Here is an 11437-nt window from a genome sequence, read left to right on the forward strand (position 1 = left end):
CTCGGAGGCCAAGACCGTCCCAGCCGGTGTCTTCTAACCAGCCTGCTTCAAACTGCACCAGTTTAAACCATCTCCTCAGCCTGTCCCACTGCAGAAGGGATTTTCATTATGCAGTTCAGGCTGTCCTTGAACTATGTAGCATAGGCCGGCCTTGATTTCGCAGCGATTCTTCTGCCTCAGCCTTCCAAGAACAGGTTCAACCATTTTAGAAAGTAAGCGACAAAACATGTTGACGTTTAACGTCTAGGAATTCACACTGCAGAGGCACTTAAAAACAAAAATCCATGTGTAAGGTCGCTCATTCCAGTACTGTTTGTAATGGCAAAAGATAAAACTTACAAGGCAATGTTGCCTTTAGAAAGATTGAAGCTGTATCTCTTTGGAAAAATAAAAGCATACTTAGCAGTGTATGCATACTTTTAGCAAAGTAAGCCTAATAGAGGTCTCTACACTTTCCTATCCATCCTTCATGGCTAGATGATATGCTTCTGAAAACTGTAGGAAAAGGTGTAATGCTATTCAGAATAATGCATCATCTATAGCTCTGTGTAGTTGCCGTGGGTGGGAGCTCTTCATCTCTGCATCCTCAGTGTCTGATCGTGTGACCACAGAGAGTGCATGCTCTATCAAAAAGCGAGGTGGCAAGCACGTGTAACCCCAGTACTTACAGGGTGAGACAGAAAAATCTGAAATTTGAGCCCGGTCTGGGCTTGAGACCTAGTGAAACTGTATCTCAAAAAAGAGCTGGTAGACAGGCATGCCTATAATCCCAGTACTCAGGAGGCTGAGGCAGGAAGATCCCTCAGAGTTCAAAGCCAGTCTGAGCTACATAGTGAGTTTAATTAAGGTCAGCCTGAACTACATAGCAAGATCCTATCTCAAAGGGAGAAGCAGAGGGACTGAGGATGTGGCTCAGTGTAAAGGCCCTGGGTTCAATCTTCAGTGCCAGGGGAAAAAACCAACCAAAGAAACACCTCAACAGCTTAGAGATGGATTTGATGCAGTTTTTATTTTTTTGGCGGAACCAGGGATTGAACTCAGGCCCTTTGTGCTTGCCATCCAAGCACTTATTCTACTGAGCCATCTCCCCAGCCCTGGATTTGAATAGGCTCTAAAAAGTGGCAGTTGAAAAGAGATCCTTACATAGAACCCAGCAGGAGCTATATTTAAAGGCCAGAAAAGTAATCAGAGAATAAAAAGGTTAGCTGTTGCAGGGAGTGACATCCCTTCCAGGGATTAGGGCAGGGGCAGAGTGGATAATTTCTCTACCGTGTGAGGACTCAGTGAGCTATGAATTATGGCTGTCTGTGGACTATGAAGGAAAAAGGAAAGACTGCAATGAAATGAGGAACAGTGCTGTAGGAACCTCACAGGACATCAAGAGACACAAAGAATCTGCGGTAGAGGAAGGCCAGAAGAGATCTGAGCTCCTATTAACTCCTGACTTCCCTGCAGCTGCTTAGGGAATAGCAGAAGGCAGTTAGCCAGAATCACAAGAGTCAATAAACTAAAGGATGCATCATTGCGGTTAGGAATACAGCCCCCGGGGTCAATTTAGGGAACTGAACACAGGAAAAAGAGTGTACCACCTATCACTAAAGTGGTCTGCAACAGACAAGAGAGCTAGAGGAGCTGACAGTCTGAGGGAAAGGCCCCAGCCCATTCCCTTCTCGTGACTGACAGGAAGACCTGGATCCAGAGATGTGCAGCTGCCATCACTGCCCCTCAGCACTGCTCCCCTTGCGCAGTGCCAGGGCCAGAACTCAGGTCACCGAGCTGCTGGGCTTAAGCCTCTTCCCTACAACTGCCTCCCGCTGGGGTCCTGGATACCCATCTTGGACTAGAAAGAAACAACACAATAGGCAACTGCTTCAAACATATTTATTATTTTTTACAGATCCTAAATACACTGATAACCCTTCAATGCATGTTGGCATAAGGTGATGACAGGACTGAAATAACACCACTTTCCAGCGGGCACCCATCTCGGGGAGGCAGCTTTCTGCAGAGATCCACAGGAGTAGCCACTCAGCACTCAGGCCAGCAGTGGAAACTGTGTTCACACCCGTGCTGTGCTGGGGATAAGCTGCCACCTCGTGGTACCTTCAGCTCTTACTGTGTTGGGAGCCCCTGGAACATTTCTAAGGCAGCTAAGCCCTCAGCAGGATGCCTGTGAGACCATGACAGGGATGTGCTGAGCTCCCTGTGCCTGGATGTATCACAGTTGTCAGTCACATGGTTGCATTACAGAAAGGCATCAGAAGGCCAGGGCCTGAAGTGCCAGGCCAGAGCCCTATCACGTGCCCTGTGGTTTCCAGGTAGCTGTGGCAGTGACTCTGGAGTCCTTCAGTGTGTGCTCATTAACATCCTGTTCCACGGATGATGCTTTCTACTTCTCAGAGCTCTTTAAATCTACTCGCTTGTTTCCTTCCAGCTTACTTCCTCCTTCTCACCGGCGCTGGTTTAGACCTGTCAGGTTCTTGAGCTGACACAAGAAGAGAAAGCATGGTGAGGCCTTGCCCTGCCTCTAGGAAAGCACTGGGAAAGACTGAGGTTTGCAAGGCAGCAGGCATGGCTATGTTACTCCAGAGTTCTGGAATCAGTAGTTTCCTGATGCCAGTAAAAAAAAAAAAAAAGATAGGACATTCTGAATCGAGACCAATACTGGGGCTGAAACCAGTGTCAGTCCATTAGCTTTCAGTTTAAGGCTACAAGCCATGTGGGGTCAGGGACATGTGGTAAACTTCACAAGGCCAGAGCGGGAAGCAGGGTGGACAGGGGTAAGCTGGGTAGTACTCACTGTTACTGCTGCACCCATGAGTCCTTGCACTAGTGCCTCTCCAGTAGACTTCACCTACAAGAGTAAGGGTCACATTCCCTTAGGCCCTGGCATGAGCCCAAAGGTGGGCAAGGGACAAATCCAGAAACCTGTGAGCCCTGATAGGTGGAGTCAAGATGAAGCAGGAGCCTAGGGAAGGGCAAGGCACAGCTCTTAAGGAAGGGCTGGGATGAGGAAGAACAGCCAGGCTCCCTAGAAGGGCCCTTGGGACAATGAGCTGAGGCCCTAGGTAGCAAAACATTAGCTAGGTAACTAGCTGTGGCATGGGGAGAATGCGTGTGCTGACGGAAGAGGCTTCCAAATGGCTGCTCCCCAGGTACCTGCTTGGCAGTATGGCCCATGTTCATTGCATCATTAATCCGGTTTTCCAAGAAGCGCCAAGTGTCCTCAAAATCTGGGGACGAATCCTGCATCATCACCAGCTCTGTTGTGTTGTAGATGCCCGCGAGCACGGCTCGGCGGGTGTACCAGTTAAACTGCAGAGAACCAACCAGGAAGGTGGGTTACTACTGCTGTTCTGGGCTGGGCCTTGGGGACTGTCGGGCTCTCTTCTGGTTTCTTCTTTACCTCAAGATACATGCAACCCTCTGGTCTACACTAATGTCCCAAGGCTGGCTGGGCATCAGAACCACCTGAGCTCCTGGGCTCAACCTTTAGCATTTACAGTCAGTGGGCCTGAGAGATATCACAATGTTGAATCAGCATCCCAAGTGATCTGCGGACCTCTAACCCACCCAGAACTGCTTGCGAAAAGACCAAGTCTTAGGATATCTGAGTCCCAGGGAGGTGCTGCAATTGGCCAGTTACAACCAAGTCTTTGTGTGCTTGTAAGCATGGTGAGGGCTAAGGCAGGATCAGGAACAGGTTACAACGCCAGGGCACAGCTGAGAGTTCAAGCCCCTCTGCGACTTCTGCCCGTCTTGGCAAACTACCCTTCAGGGGACCAGCTCAGCTGCTTGGTGTTTTATTCCTTTAATTTCTTTGCTTTCTAATTTTGTTTTCCTATCATCTCTGCTGGTGGTATATTCCCACATGGAGGAAACTTATTAAAGTACTTTGTTATAAGTGTGGTGGGAGTATCTGTGTGTCTCCCTATCTTGGATCCCATGAAGTACCATCACAATTTAATTTCTTTTATGAAGGTGTACTTTGTTTTTTTAATTTCCCACCAGAAACATGGTAGCATTAATAAATCAGATATGTTCTTCACTTATTGATCACCCAGCAAAGCAGGCCACGATGGGTGCAGAAAGGCAGTTTCTTTTTAAAGAAAGGGGCATCACTGTGGCATTCTTTCATTTTTTTCAGGTCAGTCTCAAGAAAGACAAACACTGAGGGCTTCTGCGGCAGAATCTCTATCTTAGGAGAAGAAGAAGATGACTGTAAAAAAGCAGCCCAATCACAGGGGCCCCTAAGGCCTCATGCTGCCACTGTAGGTGGGAAGGAATAATCACTGGTTTGTGGCTAGAATGCTGCTGAGTGAAGATGACCCAGATTCACTTTGGTGTACTGAAGGTCCTTCTTCAGACCTTAGATGCCAATGACACTGTGTGCATATGAGAGTACACACACACACACACACACACACACACACACCCCTTGCAATCAAATAAATTTCACAGAATTTCTAAAAAAATGCTTAACTCAAGCTTTTCCTGATGTATAACGGGCCTGCAGAAAACACTCACGTCAGTGGACTGGTCCCCAGCATAATGCCACATTTCATCTACCATGCTGGTTAGCAGGCTCAGGCTGGGTGGGATGTTTTGAGGCAGCAGGAGGATGCTGAGGGCCTGCAGAGAGAATAACAGGAAGAGCTTCTGCGCACAGGTAGCACCAGCACCTAGGGGGCGCTGCGGAGTAAGTAATGGGGACAGTCCACTGTGGTTCTCTGAGACCCACAGAATCCACCCCCGAGTGGGAACTCCTAGCAGCTAATGACCCTCACCACAGCTGATGGGAGCCAGGTCATATTTTTATCCAAAGCTGGTCCAGTCATATTCTCTGTCCCCAACATCTAGCATTGGGAATGCAGGCCATTCAAGGGTCCAGATTGGTCAGCAACCATGGGAGGGTGCCCTGCTCTGTCACAGAGTTAGAAGCAGAGGACAGAAGAGGGCAAAGCGGAGGGGAGTGTGGAGTGGATTCTAGGACCACACTCAAGGCCACTCCAGGGCCCAGCAGCAATCCTGCCCAGGGAGGACCACCTCAGTAATTCCTCCCCATTCTTTTGCTCAATTCAAATTGACTTCTATTTTCTGAAAGAAAAAATCTTTCAATTTATACTAGCAATGATACAAACCAGACGACTCTATTAGCAGATACTGCCACTACCCAGCCTGATAAGCCCAACTTGTATCACTTAAAAGTGCTAAAACCTAGGGGCTGTTGCCTGGGGAGCTGGATTGGCTGGAAGTTTTCTCTCAAAGCAGCTCATAAGGAAACTGCATGAATCATGAATCATGCGTGAATTGTGAATTGGCAAGGCAGGGAGGGCCTGGTGTGTATGCTTGCAGGAGGCAGGATTTACTCGAGCTATATTCCCCCCACACCAGCTGGGATCAGGCACACTTAGGTGCTCAGGTATCTGTCAACCAGAAGACTGAAATTACAAGTTCAAAGAAGTCTTCCAGCTGGATTGGAGATACTGAATGCTTTAGTCCCTCACATTTCTGATGTGTTTTGACACTGAACTCAAGGAATGGCTTATACTTGGACATGCTTTGATTAAAAGAAAAAAGAAAAAGAAAAAAAAAAACTCTCAGAAATGTTGAGGGGAAAAAAAGCCATGGAATGAATACTCTTATCTATGGATCACAATGACAATTTGACAAGAAGTCCCAGTCCTTCAAATCTGAAATAGGGCAGGGCTATTATTTATTATTATTATTTGGACAGGGCCAGGATCTGTCTATGTAATTCAAACTGGCCTTGAACTAACGGTGACCCTGTGCCTCAGCCTCCTGGGCGCTGGGACTACAAGTCTATGCAACTACACCCAGCTAGGACAGGGTTATTATTGAAGATAGGCAATAAAATATTCTGCCTATTTTAACCTCTTTGAGGGATTCTTCCTTGTCAATGATCTAGTGGCCCACTTAGGCCACTGGGCCATCTGAGATGTACAGCCATCACATGTCTAGAACTGAGACACAGATAGCTCAGAGCTGCTCTCTGTGCATGCCTAAGCTTGAAACCTAGCTCTACCAAGTGTACCACATCCTGGGCTTATGGAGGAGATTAAAGAGCTAAGTTTTCAACAGTGTGCAAAGTCCTAAGTGGAAAGTATTGAGCATGAGGAATGTTTTAATCACTGGTGCTCTGGGGCCTAGGTATGGACTCTGTACCCGGGGCCAGTGCTCAATGTACGGGATCAGCATTCTCAGCCTGGTTTCCACTGCATCTCTCAGGAACTGGTCTGTCTTCCTCTTCCTGGAAGAGGGAAAAGAAAACAGTGTGTCTCTGGGTGACAGGCAGGGGCTCAGTGTGGCACTGCTTACTCAACCAGGGGAGGAAGGTCCCACTGGCTCCTGATCTCACTGAAGCTGCCAGTGGGCTCCTGGGTCCCTTCTAAGCAGCAACGTTGTTAGTGCCATTCACTGTTGGCTCTGTTTGGGTTGTTTTTTTGGGGTCAGCTGTTGTGATCAGTCCCCCTTCCTCACCAGTCACCCTGAGCCACAGGACTTACTCTGCCTGGCCCAGCTGCACCAACTTCTGCTCCTCCTGTAGAATGTGGGTAAGCCGAGTGTTGCACTGGGTCACAAAATGCAGTATCAGCTCACTGCCGTTGTTCCCAAACATGCTGGCTGCTGCACTGGAGAGACCCAGAGACTACAGCAGGGGGAAAAAACAAAACAAAACAAATCATAAAGTGGTGGGCAGGGATTGTAGATGTTTGTTGCCTGGTCATCAGCATGTCTCTTCTAGTAGGAGGGGTGGGACTTTCTACCAGACCCCCACTCTTCACTCCAGCCCATGTGATTCTAGTGAAGCTGACTACCACCAGCCCCTCCAACACCCACCATCCCCACAGTGTGTGTGCAAAGAATGGGCTCCAGGCTTCCACAACTGGAGTAGAATAACCAGTTCTGGAACAGGCACATGACCGAGTGCAGGTTGGGACTGTACCTTGGGACAGGAGTGTATGTTGGGACCCTTGCTAGCAAGGAAAGTCTTCTTTCCATTGGGGCTGCTATACCATTTTCTGTCCTGCATGGAAGTGTATACTGAGAGGGAAGCTTGGAGAGGAAAGCAAAGAGAAATGATACAGACAGTAGCAGCACAATTAGGAGCACCGAGCCAGAGTTACCTCCAGACTTTCCTGTCATTTCATGAGCCAAAATATCTCCTTTCTGCCATGGGTAAGCAACAGCTGAGCTCTGGCACCTGAAACCTGGACACACCAGGGCCCTGGGGAGACCACTCGGAACTCTGCGTGACACTCACTTCACCTGGATTTCTTGGACACCACATCTGTCAGTGTTTAGAACAATCTTTCTTAATGAGTTGTTGAGGATTTAATGGAGCACAGAAAGCTTTTGCTAGTCCTGACTCACAGCAATCACTGAGGGTCTACTGGAAGCAGGATGGACAGCAGCAGCAGGGACAGGCAGCAGGAAAGGAACACAAACATATTAAATGTGAATTCCTACTGCTAGGAGGGGAAAGTGCTCCTTTTTTTGGAAAAGCGTGTTTTCATAGAGAAGTTGGCAGAAAGAGCTACAGCATCAACACTAACGGTGAGTACCACCTTCCTCTTCTCATGCTCCTAGCTCTCCCTCCCAGGATGGTCGGTAGCCCCAAAGGACCCTCCCTCCAATCACAGAGACCTCAGCGCCTGCTGAGCAGTGTTTCCTCCTCACAGGCCTAGGATTTCCCTTCTTGGGTCTCTCCTTCTACCATTCAGTTTGAATACAGTAAGTCCTCAATTTACCAATAGTCAAGTCTTGAATTTTCACAGGTGTACTGTATTAAGACTCGCTGTCAGCTTGTGAATGAATCCAAATCCAAGGTAAGAACAATGGAAGGAATGGAACTCATTTGTTAAGGACTTACTTTATTCCTACTCTTCCTTTTGGTCCCTCAGCCTTGGCTGGAGCTGCCTCCTGTAGCTGCTTCTCTACAGTATCATTTTTTCATCCTGTTACCTGCTTACCAACTTTATACCTGGTAAAAAATTCCTTGTATTAGATTCCATTCCCAAAACTGGTGTGGCTATTGTTTCCTGACTGAACCCTGAGAGGTACAGTCCCTAAAGGAGCAATGTCCCTTCTTGGAACCTGTCCCAAAGAAATGAACTAAAAAATGTACTAAAGTATGTTCTATGAATAGGTTTACAACACACACACATACACACACATGGAAACATTCAAATACTTATGAACTGAGGCTGAGTACCTATAAAAAATGAAGACTGAATAACGATGTTAAGTTTCATGCAGCTATTATGAAAGAAGACATACAGAGCAAGAAAGGTCTGTTGGCAGAAGACCCAGTGTAACGATTCTTCGAAACAATCTTTACACTTCAGTCTTTTACTTGTCCCACCTCTTTCTGTAATGATTCCTGAGAACCTTTACCCCTACCCTCAAGCCTTTGCCTCCTCCCTCCCCCAGCTTCAGGTTCACAAGGCAACCACATCTACTTCAAAAAGAAAACAGAACCCATCCCCTCTGGGAACTCCCTAACAACCCGAAGCTGGCTCCCCCATCTCTGCACCTACCGTATCATGGTCAGTCCTTCCACCTGCTTTTCCTGATCTCCTAATTCTTGCCACCTAGAAACCTCATGGTTTTGATCTTACCTATTTTCTCCCCACACCTTCATCCTCATCTCTGAACCCTTCCCAGGAGTGTTCAACCACACTCTGCCCTCCACTCCACTTTCTCTCCTGGGCACATCCTTCACAGCCAAATGCTTCTACACGTCCTCAGTTTCTCTTTATGCCCATATCCACTGTGACTGGTTTCTGACCCCAGATCACATCCCAATGGCTGCAGCTACAGAGACCAATATCAAATTGTTTAATCCACCTTCTTCTGCTCTGCCTCTACACTAGGACATTCAAACTTAAGACTTCTTTGATGGCTCAACACTTTATCCTACCCTTAAATGTTAAGAGTTCTCCGAGGATCTATACTTCCCTCTTATCACACTACATTTTTGCTTTAAGGCAATCTGATTTACTTCCACAGTTTGTGACACACAAATGCTACAATGCCCAGAGGTCTACCTCTAGTCCAGTTACCTCCTCCAAATCCAGACCTATACAGTTGATACTTCTACTTGGTTGACTCAAAGCCTCATACTCGACAAAGAACAAGATTGCACCCACCATCCATCCCCAAACCTGGCCCTCTTCCACTGGGCCTACTCTCAGAAAACTATACCACCATGGGCTCACACATGCAAACTGGCAATTCTGGTGCCATCTTGTCACATCTTCTCCCATGTCCAATGCTGCACCAAACCCATCCCTTGTCTCTATTGCAGTGCCACCACTCTGAGCCAGACAACATCATCTCTCCTGCATGACTGCGGCAACCCCCCAAAGATTCTCTGGCCCCATTTATTCCCACTCCTCAGTAATGGTGGGAAATAAAAACTCAACACGGTATCTTCGATTAGTCTTAGAACCTAAGTCTATATCATCCATGACCTTTAGCACTTGTCAGATTTGGCCTTCACATATTTTCTCCAGTCTTACTCAAGTCTCTCTTCCTTCACTGTGTTTGATGGTTTCCTTTGGTTCTCTTAACACCACATACTTCTCTCCACTTCCAACTTGTGGCTTCTCTATCTGGATTTGTCCATCCCCCAGGTTACTGCCCAAGTCAGACAGAGCCAACTCATTCCTCAGTTCACAGCCTTTCAGATCAGGCAGCTCTACAGTATGTCTTGATAGCACCATTTCATGAGAATACAGGCCACATTTTAGAAGTACATGTAGCACATGTTTGATTAATCCCTGCAGCAAGCTAGGGATGAGATGTAACTGGCCTTCCTTCAGGCTGTTCTCAGATGGCATCTGGATGACCCTGTATATGTGACCTAAATATGAGTCTGTTACTTCATCTACAGCAGCAGTCTGTTGCAATGAAGAGCAAAACATGTCAGACTTACTGAGAAAAATACAGTATGTTGGTCTCCCAAGTGGTACCCTCTCGGGGGTTTTCAATTATTACATCTCATTAATTCTAGAAAGTACTTTTGTGAGACAGGATCTCACTATTTACTGCAGGCTGTCCTTGAACTCACTATACAGCCCATGATGACCTCGAACTCATGGTAACCCATATACCTCAGCCTCCCAAGTGCTGAGATTACAGGTGTGCACCACCACTTTGGGCTAAAATATGGTAAATTTGATCACAGCTATTTCTCATCTAACAGGCTGTCTTAGAACATAGTTCCTGCTGGGTATGATGGTACACACCTGTAATCCCAACATTTTGGTGCCTGAGACAAAAGGATCACCACACAAAAGTTCAAGGCCAGCCTGTACTACACATAGAGACTCTGTCTCAAAAAAAAAAAAAAAAAAAAAAAGGAACCAAATCTTTTTATAGTTAAAAAATAATCCCATTTCCACCCTACTGGGTCTCCCCTTTCAAAAACAAAACAAAACAAAACCTAAACAACCAAACAAAAACAGACAACCCTGTGGCTGGAAGCACTGAGCTGGTCTGGAGGAAGGCACAAGGCCCTCTCCAATTCCTGGCTGACACTGGTCAGGCTGCCCCACCTCACCTACACGCACCTGGGCTCCCTGGGCAATTGCTTCTGCTGTCCAGCCATGGGCGGGCACAAACTCTAAGGCTGCTGTCAGGATGCGGTGCTGCAGCTGCTCCTCGCTCTCATAGTCCTCCTCCTCTTCCCCACTGTGGTCTGTGTACCTGGGACAGAGACAGAGGCCTTCCCCTTCATCTCATTGTTCACTGCCTGACAGGTGAGATGGGTGACACCTGAGGCTCCGGGTCTCCTCTAAGCACAGGATGAAAGGACATTAACTTCTGTGTCAGTATGAATGTTTTCCTGCCAATGAAAACACTGGCATCCTTGTATTCCCATCTGATCACGGTGAGAAGGGACACAGTGAGCCATCAGTTCTATCATAGGAAGCCAACGCCCTCCCTCAAGGTCCTGGGCTTCCCTGTTTACAGCCTTTGGCACACTGGGCTCCAAGGTTTCCTTATCTGTAATCTGCACCACACTGTAACTCCATCTTCACACGAGCAGGGATGACTGTGCTATTCAAGGGCCATTTTTTGAAGTAGATCTTCAAAAAATATTTGTTGAATTGAAAAGAAAAGTACTTTAACTAGGAAACCAGGTAAAGATGATGAATGCACTCACTTTACATTGAAGGACATTTAATTTCCAGTGGCAGGATTAATAAAAATAAACCTAAAGGAAATATAAATTAGGGCTGGAAAGATAGCTCAGTAGAATAAGCACTTGTCTGACAAATGTAGGGTCCTGAGTTCAATCCCCTGTACCACAAAAAAAAACCAAAACAAACAAGCAAACAAACAAAAAGAAATATAAATTATTACCACCTTTTGGCAGGGCAATTTGGCCCCACCTATGTAATGAAAC

The 11437-nt window shown here is 46.9% G+C and overlaps 1 protein-coding gene across 1 annotated transcript in view; it reads right to left on the reverse strand.

Moving 5' to 3' along the window:
- Window positions 1–1864: 1864 nt before the first annotated feature.
- Coq9 (coenzyme Q9) overlaps window positions 1865–11437 on the reverse strand; it is a 14217-nt gene continuing 4644 nt past the window's right edge. Inside the window, exons 3-9 of the mRNA XM_004625951.2 lie at window positions 10599–10734; window positions 6528–6670; window positions 6187–6271; window positions 4528–4632; window positions 3160–3315; window positions 2801–2854; window positions 1865–2485 (exon numbers count right to left, since the gene is read on the reverse strand). Coding sequence (XP_004626008.1) covers window positions 2450–2485; window positions 2801–2854; window positions 3160–3315; window positions 4528–4632; window positions 6187–6271; window positions 6528–6670; window positions 10599–10734 — 715 coding nt within the window. The 3' untranslated portion in view covers window positions 1865–2449. The remainder of the gene's footprint in view (window positions 2486–2800; window positions 2855–3159; window positions 3316–4527; window positions 4633–6186; window positions 6272–6527; window positions 6671–10598; window positions 10735–11437) is intronic.

Source organism: Octodon degus, unplaced genomic scaffold, assembly GCF_000260255.1.
Source record: "Octodon degus isolate 3935 unplaced genomic scaffold, OctDeg1.0 scaffold00011, whole genome shotgun sequence".
Taxonomy (NCBI): Eukaryota; Metazoa; Chordata; class Mammalia; order Rodentia; family Octodontidae; genus Octodon; species Octodon degus.